Below are 23,649 nucleotides of genomic sequence, written 5' to 3' on the forward strand. Positions count from 1 at the left end.
ACGCATCCCTGGTGGTGTGAATTGGAAATTTACGGATACTCAAGTAGAACTCATAATTATCGAGAGGACTTGTTTGACTTGGTTCGGCCAAACCCTGTAGCTGGGGGTTGTCTCTTTTGCATAGATGTTCCGTCAACCACCATTGAAGTAAGATGTTGCAACCTTGGAAAAATGGGAAACCATTCTTGCACAGGCTCAAAGATCGGTAAATGTCGGACAAGATGACTGGGGCCAAACAGCAATATTTCTTTTCTTCAGATTTTTTACCGACTCCTCTGAACATGGCATTCACTACCATTATTACCCGGGTGTCGACCTCTTTACCTTCGTCTTTAGGGAACACCATAGTTCCCAAGAGGCATGCGGAGAAAGCGATAGCTTGGGTTTGCCTCCAAGTACTGTGATCATGAAATTCGTCCGGGAACAATCTAAAATAATTGTCGTGCCCCCACCTCTTGAAAAACCTCATCAGTGGAATGTTGTGAGTCTCTAGCCAATTCGCATTCACTAGGAATAATATGTCTCTTAGCTCAGTCTCGGTTGGCCTATCTGGCAGGAGAATGTGATGATTGGGACGCTTTTTCCTTTTGCCACACGTCCCAATCGAGTCGAGGCAATCTTTGATCTCTTCTAATGTGGGGGTTATTTCGACATCTCCAAATCGAAAAACCATCTTCTTATCGTCCCAGAATCGGGTGATGACTTCGATATACGTGGGCCATACCTTGAAGTCCATTATCGAAGGTAGGTGACCCAAGTAAATCGAGATCTCTCTCTTCTGACACTCCTTAAGATTTCCCCACCATACTCGAAGAATGTCGGGTGCCTGGGTGACCATTTTGAAGTGAAGGAACTGACTTGACATCTACAAAAACATACAACCAGTTAGTTTTCAATCCCCCCGATACAACAACTCGTTAAACACGCAATACATCCTTCAAATTTAAACAACAAACATGAGCGTCCTATCGAGCCGCAGGCTCTTTGGACTCAAGGTGGACTTTTCTAATGGGCCCGACACTCCTTGGGTGTCGGGTCATCTTAGGCCAATGCGCTATTTTCGGGATTTGGTTTCGCTCTATCCTAGTTTGACTAAGAGTGGGTTGTATTTAGAGTGGAATGGGTAACCCAAGCGGACTACTTGGGCTGGGACAATTAACGATCGTTGACTATCAAGTAATCAACTACACTCGTCAGGGTGCCCCGAGAAGATTTTTGGTTAACGAACGACTGCGAACCCGCATAATCGTCCTTTAGTGGAAATGTAAAAAAGTGTCGTTTGACGGAAGTATGTATGCTATGTATGCAGCAGTTTAAAAATCTAAACAATTTAAACATTTAAACAGTTAATCACAAATAATCAAATACGTTAATCTTAAGGTTAGAATCCTCCAACTCCCCAGCGGAGTCGCCATTTCTGTTTTATCGAAAAAGGATATGATTTCCGAAAAGAGTTTATTTTATTTTCGACTTTTAGGAGTCGCCACTTAATTTTTAAGAAAAATCAAGAAAACTTCGTTTCTAAACAACTTAAACAGAAAAATTGTTTTGAAACATTTTAAGGGTTCAAGATTCCTATTAGTATCTTAGGAAGGTGTTTAAGGCACCTAAGACACTCCGCTAACTTACGGTTTCCCGGCGATTAACTTATTTGACTATTTTGTTTTAACGTTTACAATTTCGAAATTGAACTTATTAAAGATTTCAAAATAGACGAACTTTACTAATTTGCGATTTGTTTTTAAAATTTAAATTTTACATGAACCCTTTAAACTTAAGCAACTTGCAAGTTTAAATCTTTAATAATTTTGAAGTTTCAATTTTTATTTTGATAAAGCAAAAGGCGTTCGATGGGGTTTGGAGTTTTCTAACCCTAACTAACGACATCCAAGTAAACATGTAAGCGAATAAAAGTGAGAGAGAGGGAGAGAGGGAGGGAGATTTTGGGTCCAAACTCGGGTTCTGTTCGCCTTGACCGAGTTTTGAACCCACCTGTTTTTTTTTGGGTTTTTTTTTTCCACCTGTCCTAATCTAAACATAAATATACAATACGAGAAAATATAAAAGAAGAACAACAAGGGCTTATGCCCAGAATACAAATTTCAAAAGAAACTTTAGGCTCTTTATGGCCCACAACTTCAACTCTTTGGTTTGCTTCAAATTCTTCTAACTCGGGATCTGTTCGTCAACTTCGTGGCTTGACTTGATAGAGGAAATTAAGCCTTTATGGCCTTCTTGAAAATGCAAAGAGGGGGGGACATGGAAGTCCACAATGACCTCGAACGTATTTCACATGCGACAAAATATATCAACGAAATTAATACATAATCCGACTAATCATAAATAAAGAGAATAAAATAACAAGACATACTTAACGCAGAGAAATAACCGACAACTTCCCTTAAAGTCGATTAATACAGCGACATGAAAGCTAAAGGGCGAAGGAATATTTGATAATCATACAGATTCATATATTATTTTTATAACATGAAACCAACCTACGACAAAGGACATACATAACTTGGCGTATACATCACAGAGAGGTTGTAAACCAGACAGATACCCTTAAGCATATTTCCTAACTAAACACGAAGGAAAATATGTGTATGGCCATGGACAACAACAACAACAAAAACACCTTAAGCTCCAGCTAGTCTCATGAATCTCTTAGGATTTACCTGGATGCCACTATAATTTGAGAAAATGAAACCCAGCAATAAATTAATACAAGAAAACTTTTACAATGCAACCTAACAGTGAAGAAACAAATACATAAAGAGAAAAAATTTCAACGAAATCATGAGACAAATGCTTAATCAGACGAATGAGGAAAAGATATAACCAACATGACAATTATCAGTAAGCAGAATCTGATACCATGGCATTTCAAAAGAGGTCAGACTTAGAAAGAAAAGAAAACTACAGATGGACCAACGAGCATGGATGGTAGGAGAGTAAAACAGACATTTGACTTAACGAAACAGTACTTTATGCTGACTGCAAATAGATCAAACAAAACCGAAGCAACGATCAATCGAGGGAGAGGAACCTAAGATCAAAACAAACAGGCCACAACTCAAACTTCGACCTCTTGATTCATCCTTTCAACTTGGGGTGAAAGAATGAGGGACGAGATGTCGAATGTTCGGCATTTACTCCAAATACAACTCTGTAAAATCCTCAAATAAGAAAGAAAAAAAAACTCAAAAACCAATTCCAGCAGGCATACCAGTGAGGAACAACAACGAACAAACAACGCGTATAACAGAAATTCTTCACCCTCAAACCGTCCAATCAAGACCAAGAACAGAAGAGAACTACGTAAAGAAATAAAAGGTGTTTACCTTTTTTGAGGCAGCGAACAGGGAGAGACGAGCGGGAGCGAAACAAACTACCACACGCGAACCACGAACAGAGCCTGAATACCAATCCGATGTTCCGTCGACGAACAGCAAGAACGAAGGAACTTTCCCAAGACTTGAACTGTTCTTCGTATCCGAATGCTACTCCCGAAAATCCAAGTATCTTTGTATTCTATATTGATAGGATTTCAGCTAGAAACAACAACAAAAAACGACAACAGCCAAAGCTTTTTTTTTTTTTAGAAAATTTCTAAACCAAGAATTGCTAACCCACAGAAAGGGAAGCCGAATCCCTTTTTTTTTTCAGAATTTTCCCCCTCCCCTTTTCGTGATCAAAACTCTCTCTCTTTTTATGAAGATGGGAGGGGTTTATGTAGAGGGAGAAATTTCAGGTTTGAGGGGGTTAGCCGAACCCTCCTTTTCGAAAATCAAATCCCTTTTGGGTCAAAACCCACATGGCCAGGCGTGTTGGAGAGGATGAAATTGACACCTCGCAGACCTACTCGACAGCGTATGGGTCTCTGCGCTTCCGTCTGATTCACGCGAAGAGAAAGATGGAAGGAGAGGAGCGTGGGGTTGTTGGCGTTTGCAGGAGTCGGTCTGTTTTTCTGGGTTTCTGTCGAGAGGGGAGGGAGAGAGCGAGCGTGGGGGAGACGCGGGAGAGAGGGAAGGAGAGGATGAAAGAGGGGGGTCGCGTGGGGAGGAAGGAGCGTGGGTTCTGGGGAATTGGGTTTTCTGGGTTTCTTTCTGGGAATTAGGTGAGCGTTGGTCTGGGGAAGAAGAGAAGGGAAGGGGGTCGCGGGTCGGGTATTAGGTGTTGGGTCGGAGCGGGTATGGGGCTGGGTTGAAGGGTAATTTTTTTATTTAAATGTTTTGGGCCGTCTGAATGGGGAAGAAGTGGGCTGGGATATTTAAGTTAGTGTTGGGTTGAGGGGTTTTTGGGCCTGGGAATAAGAGTGGGCTGATGGGTAAAGGAATGGGTTTAAGATATACATATATACATATACATATATGTATATACATATATGTATATATGTACATATATTTATTTTCGCAAGGTTTATAAAACTAACTAACTCATACCGACGCGGGTCAAAATTGGGTGTCAACAAAGAGAATTTTCCGGTACCTTAGAGGTACATCTGACGTTGGTCTCATTTATGGAGGTGATACTCAGTGCTTGGTTACTGGCTATTCTAATTCTGACTATCTTGGAGATGTTGACACAAGAAGATCGATGACTGGCTATGTGTTTACCCTTGGAGGATCTGTCGTCAGTTGGAAGGCAGCTTTGCAACCTACAGTGACTTTGTCTACTACGGAAGCGGAGTACATGGCCCTGACAGAGGCTGCAAAAGAAGAGATTTGGCTGAAAGGGCTGGTTAGTGATCTTGGTCTGCATCATGATCAGGCTATGGTGTATTGTGACAGTTTGAGCGCAATTTGTCTAGCCAAGGATCAAGTCCATCATGAGAGAACCAAGCATATTGACGTGAGGTATCATTTTCTGAGAAGTGAGAAGAGAATCAAGGTGAAGAAAGTAGGAACTGCTGATAATCCTGCTGATATGTTCACAAAGCCAGTTTCACAGAGCAAGTTTCAACACTGTTTGGACTTGCTCAACATCAGAAGCTGTTAATTGCCCTGCGGGGCAATTCTGAGGAAGAGGGGGAGGCCTGGCACTATCATAGTGCGTTTGAAGAATCTGTTTGGAGAATTCAAGTCAAGGTGGAGATTTGTTGAATGCCTTGAATTGGGCCCTTAATTATCTGTCAATTCTTTATTTTGGGCCCAAGCCTGTTAGGGCGTAGCTTAGCACTATATATAGACGCTATGGCAAACCCTATTCTGTAGTTCTGTTTTTTTGTCTCTCCATAATAAAACTGCTCCCCCTCTTCCCGTGGACGTAGCCAACTTATTGGTGAACCACGTAAATCTGTTGTCTTGTTTTTCGCGTTTATATTTTCTCGTATTATCTCGAATTCCGCACAACAGTAACATATATATTCACGGCTTATTACTATATGAATCTTGAAATTATTTCTTTTTTACATTTTTTATTCAATTAAATAATATTGTCATATAAACTAAAACGTAACATTTACGCTTCAAAGTTGCAAAATGAAAATAATAGCCAAAAGATTAGCTGGGATTTCTTCTGGTGGCTCAAAAATAGGAAGGATTATTATTATTATTATATGTTTGGGTAATATCGTTTTCTACAAATTTGATGTCAGCATCATAAATAATAATAATAATAAGCACTCAATTGGCAAATTGCATTTTCTCTTGACTTTTCTTTAAACAGGATAGGAGCTTTCTCAATCCTTGTGTCTCCTTTCCTTATTCTGATGACGTGTTCTTTTTTTTTCTTCTAAAATAAAAATAAAAATATGTCAAAATCATATTTTGCTTTTATTATTATCATCTCCATGAGTGTCTATCATTCTTTCCTTAATCATGCAACCGACAATAAAAAAAAATCTAAATTTTTTCCGAATTTATTATAAGATTACCTGATCTTAAAATTTAATGGAAAAATTCAAATAATTATCTAAATTTTTTACTTTAACGATCATAGTTCAATTTTCTAACTGATAATTCCTTTCTCTTAAGAATTTAAAAAATATTTTTTAAGTAGGTTCTGTTTAAATAAATAATAGTATTGAATATAAGTATATAATGACAAGTGTAGCTTATTCCGTGAAAGTGTTTTTCTCCATTTTTTTGTGCTTGTCGTTGTTTTCTTATGTGTTATATTTTGATTGGTTTATGTGAAGATCGTTTGGATAAGATATTCTTACGTGGTGACTTTTGGAATTTTGGATGAAAACAATAATATACTAAAAGGTAATGAAAAATGACTTCAGTGACCAAAAAATAAAAGAAAATGACTTTGAGTCAATTGATCATTTCTTAGTTATATGATATCCTTTTGGAATCTTATCATAGATTTATATTTGTTAATTATTATCGCATGATTCACATCCAAGACTCTCAGGTTCTTAGCCCTTATTAATTCCCTCCTAATAAATATGTTTTGGTGCCACAAACTTGTAAGATTCATACAACTTGTCAAAGTTGAATGAATAAAAAGGAAAAAAATAAAAGTACATTTATTAATCACTTCAAATTCTTCAATTTTCATGTAAAAATCAAGTTCTTTCGAGTATATATGCCCACTCTATTCAACAATGAGTACTATTTATATATTCATTTTGTCCATGATTATTTGTCCACTTTTCCTTAATTACTTGTCATTTTGATAAATTAAGTAAGGACAAATTCTTTTACTTATTATATCTTCAATTAATTATTTGAAAAAGACTTGAAAATTCTAAATCTTTAATTCATACTATATCGATCGTTGTTCTCTTAATATGTATGTCGATTCGAAAGTGGACAAGTAATTAGGGAGAGTTACTACTATCTCCATTCCATTTTATACGTCATCCCTTTCTATAAATAGCTAGACCACAATACTTATCAATTTATAAAATTTATTGCATAAATTATCATATTTTGACTATCATACCCTTGATAAAATAGCTAATTCATCTTGTCATACATTAATAAAGTTGACTTAAGAAAACATTAAATAAACATAGAAAAATAAGTTACATTATTTTTTAATGTAAATGTAAAATAAAAATATGATATATAAAATAAAACGAGGGAGTACTATTTTAGCTCCCGAATAGTCCCTTTTTTCCTCACTGTGATTAGGGGCTAGCAAAAAAGATATAAACTTCACTTTCTGTTTCAGAACTATATAATTAAAATCCTAATATATGACCAAAGAATATCAACAACTCTTAGCTTTAAAATATTCTTCACTCTTTAAAAAACAAATAGCTAGAGAAATAAATTAAATCACATAATTTTATACGAGATATGGTGTTCATCTTATCTCTGACACTTTAATTATAGATATAGTTGAAGGTAGAAGTGGTAAGATCTTTAAACAGCTTGGCGCATTTTGTATATAATAATTATAATAATAGTATATGATAAAAATTAAATAAAGTAAATCCACATAAACAAAAGAGGATCAATGATGATGTATGAGATCAGTTGGTCTGCTCTAAACAAAATTAAATGGGCTCAGTGGGACTTGGCCTATGCAGATTGTGCCTTTTTCCTTTTATTTTGTAAAGCACTAACTTGTTTCCCTGCACCTTTTTTTTTCTTCTTTTTTTTTGGGTTTAGCATCAAAAGAATAGATTATATAGGTTTGGACAAACTAATATAACCGTTTTCACTACACCAAATTCAGCACTAAATGGACCATATACATTTAGTTTTCCTCCCTCCATTTTAATTATTATATTACGTTTTTTAAAAATATTAATTTAATTAATTTTTAAAGTTATATTAAATTATGCTAATTCGATATTTTAAATAAAAAATTTAAATAAAATGTTAGTTAAAATTTTTATAGTTCGATTCTAAAACAATCATTGACAAAAAAAAAATTAATGGAGAAGTAGTATAAATCCCCTTTCTCCCTCTCCCCACAATCTAAATAACGAAGAGACATACATAAACTATATATTGATAATTTTTCAAAAATATAATGTTAGAACACAATGGTTTATTCTTTGTTAAAAACATCACAGTAATATCTTATTTACATGGTATATATTTTTTAATAAAGTAGATTAATTGAGCACTCTTCAAATCATATAGTTGTGTTATTAATTATAGTAATGATTTTTTAATACGTGTGTACCCAAAATAATAAACTTAAAAAAAATATATAATAAAATTATAATTTCTTAAATATTGTTTCAAAACAATATTATTTCAAATATACACACCTCTTAGTTGAGGTAGCAGTTCAATGATTGGTAACTCGTCCAACAGGCATCGTGAGGAGGGCCCTCCTCCTCTTATCCTGCTTCCACAGAATGTAAATATTACTATATCTTCTGTCTTAATTTAAGTGTATGTATTTTTATTTTTCTTTATATTAATAAATTGACGATCTAAATATTTTGCGCCATAAATTTAAAATCACTAGATTCAAAAATTACTATAGTACATTGTACACATTTTTAATTTATTACCTCTAGATTCAAAAATCACTTCTTAAATAATTAAAACAAACAAACAAAAGAAATGTTGAAAACATGAGTAGTTCCTGAAATTGCATAATTGTTATTATTATCTTAAGACAATTTTGTACGTATGTTTCTGTCGAGGTAAAATATATCGTACGATCGGTGAGACCACAAATAGCAAAAACATATGAAAATGAAATTTGCGAGCCATTATAATTTATCAGAGATAATATCAGGTTTATCTAAACTTATGTTTTTTACACCATACATAACTTTATATGATAGAAGAAGAAATAATTAATCTGATGTTCATTCATTTTTTGCTTTGCCACGGGACAACTGTGTGTCTGTGTCTGTGTCAACTCGCAATCAAGTATTACATTTCAATATCGATTTTACCTATTTTTTTAGGCCGAATTCAGAGTTCTCTTATTTCGTAGGATGAAATACAAAGGTTATGGTGTGAGAAAAAACAACATTGACAAGAGGTCCACAAATTGGCTTCACGTGATCATAATATGTTGTAAAAAATTACTGCTAGTAGTACTATTTCTGCATGCATTTCAATCTACATTTTTTATAATATATATAGTAAGTAAAGTATATATTATGGACCCATATAATATATTTTGATATGTCATTTTAGTTCCTTCACCCACCCACATAATTCCATCCCTACAAAATACAATTGTTACTCTCTTTACTTGGTGGGCTGGTTGTGTTGGTTTTAGATCAAACACAAGCTTTACATGTTTAATGTTGCACTTCCTCCTGCCTCTGAAACATGTCATGAGATCAACTTGATTACTCTATTATTTGCCACTTCTACTTGTAGAGGCCAACGTCACCCAATTTCTGAGTGATCGATGTTGACAACTTATATATACTAATATTTATATATCCAAACTCTGGAAGAATCAATATTTATAAATTGCCTGTTGGTGGTACTTCACATATCATGTAACCTCTTTGCACACTATATAAAAACAGAAGGACAGTCCGATTCAGTAAAACTCTTGCTATGCGTAGGGTCTAGAACAGTGGGGAAGCCAGGAATTTAAAAAAGGTTGTCCAAAAATAACAACTTATTATATTAAGAGTGTCCAAAATATATTATTTAATCATTTCGTATATCATTTTACTTAGGTCTAGAGAAAGGCCCGATCATAAGGACCTATGGTAGGCAAACTTACTTGCATTTCAGCGAGATGATCAAAATGACTAAAGTTATTCACTCAAATTTAAACATGTTAACCAGACGGATCATATTCTCGTGAACTAATTTAGTCACCGTAATAAGACATAGGATGACTAAATTGTCCTTGTCTGGTAAGATGTTATGCCACTTGACATTCACTACAATAAAAATAGTTTTTAACGGCAATAAATATTGACATTAATTAAGATTGTTAACGTCTTTATCGATATGAATGAAATATTATCAGAGTCAATATAACTAAAGACTTTACATACATATAAAAAATTGTTAATTACCGCTAAAAATATATATATAGCGGCATGTAAAAATTTATTGTCGCTTTGATGTAGTGGTTCCGCTATTGCTAGATCAGTACAACACATATCCTATGTACATAAACATCGTGATAGACATAGACTATAGTGATAGACATAGACTATAAACAAATATATGTAGCTATAGATCACTCAACGTACGAAATAATTTTATAATCAGACCTAGCTAGATTATATTCCTGTTTCATTTTTTTTTCCAAGTATAAAGGACTGTCATCATCATGGACTATAGAGAAAGAAAAATCTCTATTCATATCTCAATTAGCAGTCTCCTTTTTTGAATCTTGGCACCAAATTCATAACTAGCAATATAATATGGTCAAATAATGGAAATACTAAAGTCCCAATATTCATACTTTTGACAGTTTGACTCCGTTAGAAGTTGAAATTTAAAATAAATTTACAAAAGTCAAACTTTTTTTAGGGGAATTCCTCTATAATTTGAAAAAACTAATTAAGAATTTAAAGGAAATACTATTATTAATTTGTTTTGTAGTAACATATCAATGGGAACAGAGGAAAAAGAGTTAAGAGTTGGAATGGATATGTGATAATAAGTTGGAATGGATCTAAAAATAATAAATGCAATCCAACACATTCATCAAACAAGAATTGACAGTTTAACATACATAAATTGATTGATACAGACTGGCTCTTATTACTTGTCTTTTTTTCTTTTTGGCTTTCCAGTTTCTTCATTTTATAATTCGTGTTAATCCGTATCTAACAGGAATTATCGAATTGACATGATGTTATTTAGATATCAATTAATTTCTTATTTTCAAGAAGTAAACAAATGGTTAGACTGGATTAGATTCGCACAAAAAAGTGAAGTTTCATGAAGGGGTGTAAAAAAAAAAGTTTAGATGGTTTGAGAATTGCTTAAATAATATTGCGCGTTTAACATAAATTAATCCTAAGCGCTTAGATAGACTATTTGAAACAATTTTGTATATTTTCTTTAATTAAAAAAAAGGATATTTTCTTCCATAGTTTCTTTTGTAGGTTAGAATCTATAAGGAATTTTTATTTTTTTTATTTCTCATAAAAAGTGATGTAATCTTTTATTTTCATTTAAAATGATTGCAATGAATAATATCGTGAGTTTATCTTTACTCTCTCATTATTTTTCTTCTCTAGTTTTGTTGATTCTTTCTAACACTAAGCATCACCCTAGAGTCACCATACATCAATGTACGTACACGTACTTCATGCTATTCAATAATTTGAATAACGTACTTATCACATGATAATATGGTTTAGTTATTGCTAATTGGTAGCGTTAATTATTGACTCAACAAACAGCAAAAACTTTTCAGACTTCGACTTCTGTTGGATTTTAAGTCTTCTTCTGCAAAAAAAAAAAAAAACACCTTAATTAAATGTATACAGTTAGGAAATTAGACGGAAATAATACACTACAAGAAATTGATAACTAATGAGAAATGTAATTATATATGCTCACTTTGTCCTGTAATACATGTATAAATAAGTTCTAAAAAAAATACCTTTCTATATTTAGCAATTTTTTTAACTTTAAACTTTTCATTTTATCATTAATAGGATAATTTATAGCCACATAAATATATACATATCTACGTTTCTTTTAGGGGAACCTTTACGTATAGTTACTCAAAAGTAGCTTAATTATGCTTCATAGCTATAGTTTGCTAATTACGGTTTATAGCTACATGTTATTGGAAAGTGAGTGACGAGTGAGATTAGAAGAGGGAGGAGAGATAGGTGAGCGAGAGAGGATAGATAAGTAAGTTTTAAATTGTTATTAACGCAAAGTGTAGATATGTTAGTTAATTAATTAGTACTATTATTGCTTAACCGCATAATTTTTTCTTTCTTTGATATCATAATATTTTTTTAAAAAAAATATTTTAAACTTTATGTCAAATCAAACACGTCGTTATTTATAAATAAAAGGACATATGGAGTCGTACCTGACATTATCATACAAATATATAAAATATATGCATATACTTTTATTTATCTCAATATAGCATATATATCAATTAGTAGCACTCTAGTAAGCTAAGGTTAGATCAAAATAAAGAAAGATCGATTTTATTTAGACCTTATTCGGCAAAAATTGACTTGTAGAGAGGTCCCCTGCTGGGACTTCGGAGAAAAAAGTAGAATGAAAAATGTATATATATAATATAATACCAAGTATGTCAACAACGTACAGACTGAATTTACTTCCTAATAATTAAAAAAATGCTTTACTTATATATAAAAATAACTATAACTATAAATTCAGGCATAATCAGGATTAAGAGTTTGAGATTTTAAATTTTAAGACAGAAGAGAAAAATACTGCAAAATACAATTTAATTTATTTACTTAAAAAAAGATTTTTCGTTGATAGTGAGGTTCGAAATCCACGACTCTAGCGTGGAAAGCATTTCTACAACCCCTTCCTCACTATTGACCGATCAATTATCTTTGTTAGGTGGTTCACGTGTTAATATATCTATAATCTTCTAACGAAAATATAAGATCTAATTCATCTGGACCCATGAATCCAGTCTTGCTCCGCTTCCAATTATAATATAAAGGGTGCTTATAATATTGAGGGTGCTTACCTTGGTATTGTTAAACAAATTTTCGAAAGATGAATCTCTCCATAGCTGCCAGTCTTGCACCCATACCATTCCTCATACTATAAAGTTTAAAAGTTATTTTCTTTTATATATATATATATTTCTTATTTTCTTGTAGAAGAATGCATTTCATTTTTTTGAAAGCTATCAATTACTCATGCATGTTTGCATAAATAATTTCTTTTATTTGACTTTTAGATGATCTAATCATGTAAAATCTTTTAACATCTCCATCTATTATTAGATATGTATATATATATTAGAAAGATATATGCCCACCCAAAAAGGTGCGTGTATATATATAGTACATACAATAAAATAGATGAAGTAGGGTGTCACCATGCTAATTAAAGCACCGGCAATACATATATAACACTAAACCGACCCACATTTAGTTATCATTCTTCTTCTCTCTCTGTAAAAATTGGCTCATCTATCCGCTTCTATTAGAGAAAAAACTCATTAATGTCATTATTTCTTAAGTAAAATAATATAGATAAATCAAATTTTAATATAAATAAAATTTCTCTTAAAGTTCAACGTATATTTGATCATTTTATTTTTAAAAATAATTTAGTTAATAAAGTATAATGAGTCTTTGCTCAAATGATAATGACTAGAACTATCAATATGGGCTAGGCCCATTGGACCGGTCTGGCCTTACCCATTATCTGATAGGGTCGGGCTATGATTTTTGGAGTTCATCTAAGAATTTTTTTCCCCGGCCTGAATAAGCGTGTCGATTTGTGAGGTTTGAGAAATAAAAACAGGATCAGCCCGTGGCTAAGCAAAAAATTAATTAAAAATTAAAAATAAAATAGAGCATTAAAAATATCAAGAATTTAAACTAAAAATTTATTTAAAGTTTGAAATATTAGAATTTAAATACAAATTATGTTTATAAGTAAAACAATTAGGTTAATATTTCTATTTAGCTATTTATATTTTTACTTGAAATCAAACTTAACAAAAATATTGTAAAGATAATTTTATTTGTGGATTTGATTAAGAAGCAGTAACACTAACACTATGTAATATTATCTTGTCGATATTAAATAATAATTTAAAATTATAATTTAATTTAAAAAATTAAAAAAAATATAATTTTAAGAAAATGGGCTGGCCCGGACAATTCGTAGCCCCCGTATTTGTGGGCTAAGCCGATCTATTTCTGGCCACAAAAAAATGTGCTAACTCAATCTGAACCGTAAAATTTCAAAGTTTATATGAATTAGCTCAAATAGAATGGATCAGTCCATATTGACAATTTTAATAGTGACATAAATGAACTAAACTTTTAAAGAAGAATATAAATAAGTTTTTTTCTCTCAAATTCAATGTAATATTTGAACATTTCTCTTTTGTAATAGAAGAAATAATATGAATATACTGTAGGGGGAGAGTAGGTAGCATAGGATTATGTCCAAAGAGCAATAGACATGGATGAAAAAGGAGGGAAAATAATTGGAGGAATCCCAAAGAAGGTAAAGGTTGAGAACAAAGGCAAAGAGCCAAAGGTGAATGGAAATGATTACATGAATGAAGTAATGGACCCTATGTTACCTTTGATTGATAAAATCTTCCCTTTAAAAAGTTTCTCCATTTTTTTTTCAAAAAAATTTATAAATACACAAATATTCATTAATATAACTTTTTAAATTAAAAATAACCAATTGATTAGAGTAAATTTATCCGACTATTTTCCATAAACATTAAACATAAATTGACTCTTGGGAATGGACCCCACCTTTGGCCACCATTGTCTTTATGGATTGAATGATGTAAAGAGCACCTCACGTGGAGTCTGAACCAAAGGCTCTGTCCAACCACAATTAAAAGTATTTTCTCCAAAAATCAAAATGAAATTCAGCAATATATACAATTATTATTTTCCAGTCATATTTGTCAAAAAGGCAAACTAAAAAAGTAGAGCCTTGAACAAAAGCAAATAATTTCCTTTTTCTCCTTTTGTTCATTTTTTTCTTCACAATGTTTAAAGCTTTATAATTCCCACTCATTATCGTTGATGCTTAAAGCTTTTCTATCCCTCTTATCCGAACCAACACATGTTACACGTCAAATGCCTAAAGAAAATTCCATACAATTATCTACACTCGAAAGAGACATATTAATCCCAGCTAATACAAATACCAATTTTATTTTATTTTCTATTAAAATGATAAAAGGGAACATTTTGTTTCATTTCATTCATTCAAAGAGAGAGAAAGAAACATAAAACAGACCCACAAAGAATTAAATATAGTGTCTGTCACTATTTTCTCATAAAAAAGAACTTGGTCTAGTGAGGAGAAAAAAAAAGAGAAAAGAGAAAGAAGGGGCTCATATTTTTATTTTTTTTTAAGAGCGAGTTTTTAGTCATTACTACTTTGTGAACATGGATGGAGGAGGTGATGATCATCTCCACCAACGCCACCAACACAATCACCGCTCTATCGCGACTTTTCCGTTTCAATTACTTGAGAAAAAAGAAGACGAAGCTTGTTCCAGTTCATCCAACGCTGCAGCTGCTTATACTACTTCTCTTGCTATTTCAAACACAGATAATACTCATACAAACCCTAATAATACACCTCGATCAACAATTTCAACTCTTCAAATCTCAGCTTCTGGTGCCGATACATCTAAAAAGCCGCCCCCAAAACGAACCTCCACCAAAGACCGTCATACTAAGGTTTGTTATACTTCTTCTTCGCCTAAAAGCTTAAACGAACAAAATATTGAACTAATTACTTATTTATATTTTGTGTCGATAGGTTGATGGTCGTGGCAGACGTATCCGCATGCCTGCGCTTTGTGCGGCTAGGGTTTTTCAGCTCACACGAGAACTCGGTCATAAATCCGATGGCGAAACAATAGAGTGGCTACTTCAACAAGCGGAACCAGCAGTAATCGCCGCTACAGGAACTGGTACAATCCCAGCAAACTTCACGTCGCTTAATATTTCACTACGTAGCTCAGGCTCCAGCATGTCAGTGCCTTCACAACTACGATCTTCATATTTCAATCCGAATTTTTCGCTCTCACAACGACGAGGACTATTTCCTCCGGGAATTGGATTGTCGACTGATACTTCAGCTACTACGTTGTTGAATTTTCAGTCGGCGAATTTAAGCTCTAATATACAGTTACAAACAAAGCCTGAATTGCGTGACAATTCAATCGATTTAACGGAGTCGAGTCCGGCGGAGGATAATTTAAGTAGGAAACGAAGGTCAGATTTAGATTTGGAACAGCAGCAGCATCAACAACAGCAACAGCAAATGGGAAGCTATTTGCTACAGTCGAGTACTGGTACGATGCCAACAAGTCATTCTTCAATTCCGGCTAACTTTTGGATGGTGACGAATCCGATTCCTAGTAACCAAGTTATGGGAGGCGATCCGATTTGGCCGTTTCAATCCGTAAGCAATTCTGGTGCTTTGTATAGAGGCACAATGCCAAGTGGATTGCAATTTATGAATTTTCCCACTTCAGTTGCGCTTTTGCCTAGTCAACAACTAGGCGGCGGCAGTAGCGGTGGTGGCGGTGGTAATAATGGATTGGGAGAAGGTCAATTAGGCATGTTTGCCGGACTAAATCCATATAGAGGTGGTGGCGGTGTATCCGAATCTCAGGCGAGTGGGTCCCATTCGCATCACGGCGGTGGAACAGATGATCGGCACGATACAACGAGCCATCATTCATAGCTTATAGACTGTTGATTGAATTGATCATCAAATTCATCCATTCTTTCCCAACTTGTGTTTTGTAAGTTTGGATGTTTAAAGTTCCTTATTTTTTCTTCTTACTTTTTTTTTTTTGTTGTTGTTAAATTTGTTCTGAACATTCTTTTTTTCTTTCTTCACCTTTTTTATTGTGTGATTAATTTGCCTTACCAGTTTGAAGAGGGCACAGTTTTAACAAAAGAAAGAATATTTGATGAGTTACCTGTCAAAATTTCTCTAAATTGTTTTCCAATTATAGAGTAGTTTGCTATTCATCATCATTGATTGTTCTTTTTTATCTTTCTTCTAAAGTTACATGTACAAACATTATTAAATTAATTTGTTCTAGATATAGATTCTGTCATGTCATAAGCATTTAACCACTTAAATTAACACCTATAGTAGTAAAAAAAATTCACTTGTTCAGCTCAAGACTTCAAATTATGGAATTCCAAAGTTTCAATTAACTCTTTAACTCGAGAAATCTTAGTAGCTGATTGATTTGGTATATGAAATTTCATTATATTGGTTATAGTTCGATTTCCTATTTTATAATTTCTTTCCCTATCCACAATTATAGTTTTTTCCATTATTACTCCAAGCTCTTGTCATAAAAATATGAGTTTAATTTCTATTGTCAGTGCAAAATACTTTTCACACTATCGGGTATATAGCAATTCTTTTATAATTTAAAGGAGGTAGTATAAGGTGTTGCCACTGTTTATGATTTTGAGTCATGTAAATAAATTATGTTCATTAGTTTTGTATCATTAAATTGCATTATCAAGTCATATGAAAAGATAATATTATAAACATAATTGGTAACCTTAAAAAGCGTAGAACAATCTTCTATTATAAAATCATGTAACACAATCTTTATAAACATATAACGTGAACTCTTAAACATGTTATTAATAAGGTTTTTTACTTGATATGATAAGTTAAATGCAATATTTATTTTTTTTGCATTATTAATGTAAATTAACTAATATTAACAGTTAAAAGCATAAATTTATAACTTTATTCTATCAAAATTTATTTGTATTTATGTATCTTAACTAAATTATTTTATTATTATTTTTATTGTAATTACAATATATAACTTAAACTCACAAATGAATTACTCTCTCTTTCAAAGAATTACCAAGTTTTTTTTTTAATTTGTTTTTAAAAAGGGACTTCATTCTTTTTTTTAAACACTTTAATATTAACTTTTCGCGTGATATCTTTTAAACCACGAGATTAAAAGATATTTTTATACATCTAATATAATTTAATATATAACCATAAAGTTGAAAATTTTTCTTTTATTTTTAGAAACTCCGTATTAAATCAAATCAAATCATATCATTATTTTTTAAACTAAGGAAATGTCATTGTACCGATCACTCTTAAATTCTCCACAAGGCCTATGACTTGAAGCCTATGCATAACGCTAGTCGCTAGGTAAGAATAGTCTTGCTACTCCTTTAATGTTGGAGAAGTATTTGTGGCAAAGAAATTTTTGTATTCCAATTAATCACTCTGCTTTCATAACAAACAATAAAGTATGATTAAAAGATTTTTCTCATTCTAGTTTTAAAATTAGAAATAAAAAATAAAAGTAAAAGTAGAGATATGGGCCGAGATTGGTGGGGGCCCATACCTTATCAGGTCCAGATGTTGGCTCAGGTGGTGAGGCCCACATGTTGGTCATCTCCTAAACCAATGTACGATTGGTATCACTGACAAACAGGTGGATCATTCCTCCTAAATGCTGCTTTCGTTTTAATTTGTTTGACATATCTTAATTTGACACGAAATTTAATAAAAGATAAAATAATTTTTTAATTTTATGAATTTAAATTAATTATAGGTAAAATATGTCAAAATACTCTTTAATAAGAATAGTTCAATTTGAAATAGACTAAAAATAAAAATATATCATATAAATTAAAACAGTCAAACGAATAAATAATACCAATAGTGAACCTTGCTGGCCTGGAACCATAAAGATCGGTGGTGGGTTTAAATGGCCCTTCTGGACTTGGCCCACCCCTCCAAATGATCTGGACCGTTCATGCTTTAGTGGGCCCTCTGTTAATGGGCTCAGCTGAATGATTAGTTTGAGAGAAATGTGTATCGAGTATTAAAGGTGAGTTTCTTGCATCACCATGTTGTATCAATGTCTCCCATCATAGATCACAACACTTCACTCTCAAGCTTTTGTTCAAAATATATATAGTTACATAACTAGATCTTGAAAAAAAAAAGTATTCAGTAACAGTTTAAACTTTCATAAAAAAAACAGATATTTCGCAGCAATTTAAACTTGTATATCATTTTGTACCACACAAAAAGGGTAAAAATATTATTATGTACATAAAAGTGTGAATATTCACTATTCAGTTAGTACCAAAAAGAAATTAAAGTTAAAACTGTGAAAAGAAGTCTGGATAAAAAGTTGATGTTCACAGGGATAATACAGTAATATATCACGTCCCATTCCATCATATGATGAGAATCATTATATTGTGAATCAAATGAATACAGGAAATTGTACTGCGCCTAGACTTTGTTGGACAACTAACCTCTCTACTTTACTAAAATGATTTGCTGCTAATAATCAATTTAAAGGTAACAATTACTTTTATCAAAACATATATAATAGTTGAATAAAGATGAATTTTAACTTATTTTAGTAGTTAGAGTAGAATTAATACCTAGGTTTTTTCGAATAACGATGATGTTCAAACAAACTCATCTTCGTCTTGATTAATTTCTCTAGATATATAATGATTGTTATATTATACCCATCACAAGTACTTGGTAACTAGATCTGACCACAATTTCCAAAATACCTAGTTCAAATTGCATCGAACATAATTTTGTGTGGATTATAATTCCTATCCCAAAAAAAAAATACTGATTTTATTGCAATACTTTTGTAATTTTACCAGAAGTTTTTTTTTTATATATATATAAAAAAGTATAAATGGTAAAAAGTTTCCCTTACAGCTACGTATTTCCTCTGGTACGTGCATATTCTGTTGTTTCACAAAGGTCAGTGTATTATTAAATCAGTTGCCTTTTCAAATGTGAAATAAATGATAAAAGCCAAAGTCTCTTCTTTTGGCTGTTGAATGAATCCAAAAGTATGTGGTGGACCTTCAAACCACTAAAGAGTTTTGTAACAGTTGGCATCTTCAACCTCAACTTTTTAGGGGGAAAAAACTTATCTGTCCACTGTTGGAGAAAATTAAAAGTTTCAAAACTAAAACTATATATGATTCGTTTTAAGTACAGACTGCGTGAAAAATATATACCGTGTTAGTTAAAACAATAAATTCAATGTAATTTTGAGATTTGAAAAATGTTGATCTAATCACTATTTACTACTATCGTCGAAAACTATACTTGTTGATGCTTTTAACTTGAAATGGGAGTTTATTAAAAGTAAAAGAATATATTTGAATCTCGTGATCTTAAACATATCATATGGAACCAAATTGAAACCGAAGAAGGTACAAACTAAAACTTCCAATAATACAATACAGCAGTATAGATTGGCATTATAGCAAGTAGTCTAGGCTGTGAAAGGGGGCAAGAACTGGAAATTTTCAGTTAGGTGAAATTATGTGTCTGTGGCTGTGAGGGGTAATAATTTGGTTTGTCACTGCTTCCATAATATCAATATAGAAAAAAAATAATAGCACATGGGTTGAAACCATAAGGTACAACAAAGTGGTCCCTTTGAAAGAAAATCTTGTAACCCCTTTGAATAGTATAGATTTAGATCATCTAAAATTAAACCAAACCTCCAGCCATTCTCTTCTTTTTGGAATTAATTAGCTTATAATCCAGCAAGTTTGGCAAACAAAATTGGTGGGGGAGATTGATTTGAAGTTTGCTAATTATACATAAATTTTGCTAAACTTGGCCCTATGATCTTCTATTCCAATATATTTAAATGATGTTGACAGCAAGCTCACTTACTTTTGGTATTTTGATAGTAGCTTTTTTGTTTTTTAATTGATTTACCCTCTCTCTCTTGCACACAAAAATAGAAAAGAAAATGAGGGTGTATCCCTAAGTAATTTTATGATTTATTTGAGATCACTCAATTATGATCTATTTTTTTCAGAAAATTATGTAATTTTAGTTTTTAATTTAAAAGTCATTCAATTATAAATTATTTAATAGAAAATTATTCAATTTTATTTTAAATTCAAAAATCACTTAAATATAAGATATTATATTTTTACTTACAAAGTCACTCGACCCTTTAGTTTTTTCATCAAAATTAAAGAAACGCATAAGATAATAATTTGGGAGGAAAAGGTAAAATAAAAGGGGTCACTGTTAGATTTTTAATGGGACGGATCAAATAGGTGGGTGTTAAATGGTTTACATGAACATTTATTTAATTCTTAATATTCTGGTTTTGATAAAATTTTATATCAATAAATTTTAATTAAAAAATAATTGAATAGATTGAGTGACTTTGTTAATAAATATTTATAGTTAAGTGACTTTGGAGTTAAAAATTAAAATTGAATGATTTTATAAAAAAAGAGATCATAGTTGAGTGACTTTTTGAGAAAAAAATTCATAATTGAATGACTTAGTTAAAAATTAAAATTGAATTAGAGGGTTTATATATTAAAAGAAAAGAACAGTTAAAAGATATAAGTTCGTTATCCTCAATTTATTAGCACTTTTGATTTAACTGATCTTGTTATGATTTCATATATCCATAATATCTTTCTGATCTCTAAAATACTCTTCCTAAAATATATTTTTAATTTATTTCTCTATTTTATTTTCGTTATTTCTCTTTTCGTTATTAATAATTTTATATTGACTATTCAAAACTTACTGATTAATTCACATGTTTAATTAGACGTGGTACAATATATATATCATTTACCAACATGGATTGTGATACAGTGATGCGATTATTTTACTCTTAATTAGATATTTAGCTATTTCAAATTTGAGTTTTAAATATAAATATATCATGTTGAAAGCATCACCTTCAATTGAATCATATAAAACGCAATTCAAATTTAATTAAAATACAACATGAATTTTGAACATTGATCGGAAAAAAAAAATATATATATATATATATATATATATATATATATATAGAAAGTGATACGTATACCCCACTAAGCGAAGTGTAGGAATGGCAGCTGCAACTCTATGATTGTAAAAAGGTACAAGACAGTAGAAGATGCCATATAATATATATACCATTTACACTTTAGGGTGTGTTAGAAAGGGAGGAAAATATTACATAGGAAAATGACTGGATATATTATTTTATTATTTTATCATGTATTTAATATCTAATTAAAACTATTATTTAAAAATATTTATATATAATTTAGTTTGTCAAATAATATGGGAGCTTGAAGTGCAGGGTTATGGGGCCGATGCGAGTGGATAATAGATAAGGTATGTTTGAGGATAGAAATGATAAAGTCAAATATGAAATATATTCGTCTCTGAAACTTATTTTTTCTTAATTTTGCTAAATAAGTTTTTTTTTTTTTAAAAAAAAATATATATATTTTTCAGAAAATTTGATTAATCAAAAGTCCAAAAACATTTTCCTTCGTATCTAACACATCGTTAATGTGGGCATATTTTCCCAAACCTGACACTCAATTAATGTTTTCTTTCAATTATTATTTGGTTCAGAACTCGTCATAAACATTTAAAAGAAAAGTAATTACAAATACTGTTCAGACCCAACAAACTTATCAACCATAAGGTAGAGCGTCAAACTATTAATTAATTTTATCGCGTTTAGTCAGTGATCACTATATATATTTTCGCCTTTCATTTTTACTAATTCTATTATATGAAATATCAATAATAATTTTACTTATCTATCTAAAAAAATTAAAAGATAATTATCTTTATTATAATAAAATTAATACTTTATTTATTGGTTATTTTTAAAAATATGTCAAAGTCAATATTGTCGAAATTGAAATTAAATTTTGATTAGTTGTCGTAAGTGAATGGATACAATGCTACTAATTAATATGTTGGAGCTGCTACCTAAGTTGGAACTATATATTTAATTTAAGACTTGACTTTTTTCTATGTGAAGAAAGAAGGATTGAATGAGTTCCATCTTTTCATGCTATAAATAACATGTCAAATCTGATTAGTTGTGGCTTTGAGCCTTTTCTTCGACCAAATTCCCTATATTTGCTAATGTCTACTGTCTTCCTATGATTTATTTTTCCTTTCAATTGTTCGTAATGTTTGAAAGCTACTGCTATAACTTTTATTAGTCTATTACTAGTTCACGTTTTTGAATATTCGTTATTTTATATTTTAAAAATACAATGACGTATCAGTAAAATTTAATTTACTGTATAAGAGAGTTTCGATCTCAAACTTTGACGGTGTACACAAAGAAGTATAATAAAACTAACACTTGTTAAATGAAAATCTATAAACTTATGAACTTGTTTATACTATGGGTGTGTTTGTTGAATATTACTAATAAAGTTTGTTTTCTCTTTCACTATTAGAATCTTCTTTTTGTTTGTTTTTTCTTTAAATATTTTTTATTTGTACCAAACACAACTATTATTGCTACTATGTTTGGACTTCCAAATTTGTTGTGTTGGATCGTTCCCTGTCTACAATATGCTGTTTCTTCCGTATGGGCCGAACTTGCTGACCGGGCTCAATCTAAGTTGGTGGAGTCATTGCCCCAATTTCGGATCCATTTTAATAACATTCATATATATATATATATATATATATATATAGCAATTGTATAATTCGTTATATATATACAAAAGAAAGCAGTAGTATAATCTGTTTCATTTTGCATATATAAAAGATTAATTGTATATTCGTATTCGTATAAAATGAGAAAGAAAGAAAGACAAAAGAAAAACAGAGCAAAAAAAATATTTGTATTGTATAATTGTAGGTGTATAGAACGAATATATATGTATTTACATGTGTATGTATAATTTTCTCTCGCTTCATACAAACAGAAGAACAATTCATACATTGTATAAGCGAGAGAGGTGAGGGTGGTGAGCGAGATCTAAGAAAGTGACGAGCGAGAGGGGAACGAAAATATATGCACATTTACAATTTCTCTTGCTTTATACAAACACAAACATATTTTATACATTTGTATTTATATAAAAGCGAGAAAGGTGAGCGAGATTACACCACGAAGAGAGGCGAAAATAATAATAAAAAATTATAAGGTACAATTAAATCAAACTATATTTATAATATTTAATTTAAATTAATAATTTGCTATTATATACAATTTATTTTTTTAATATTACTCTTACATATGATATATTAATATTTCCCAAAA

At 31.4% G+C, this 23,649-nt stretch overlaps 1 protein-coding gene across 1 annotated transcript; it reads left to right on the forward strand.

Annotated features, from left to right (window-relative positions):
• The first annotated feature begins 14,799 nt into the window (after positions 1-14,799).
• On the forward strand, positions 14,800-16,520 carry TCP16 (TCP transcription factor 16). Its single transcript, NM_001247657.1, has 2 exons — positions 14,800-15,265; positions 15,348-16,520. Exons 1-2 carry the CDS (start codon positions 14,969-14,971, stop codon positions 16,278-16,280), a joined length of 1,230 nt encoding a protein of 409 aa, NP_001234586.1. The 5' UTR covers positions 14,800-14,968; the 3' UTR covers positions 16,281-16,520.
• Positions 16,521-23,649: the final 7,129 nt, after the last annotated feature.

The sequence above is a fragment of the Solanum lycopersicum genome, chromosome 3 (genome assembly GCF_036512215.1).
Source record: "Solanum lycopersicum chromosome 3, SLM_r2.1".
Taxonomy (NCBI): domain Eukaryota; kingdom Viridiplantae; phylum Streptophyta; class Magnoliopsida; order Solanales; family Solanaceae; genus Solanum; species Solanum lycopersicum.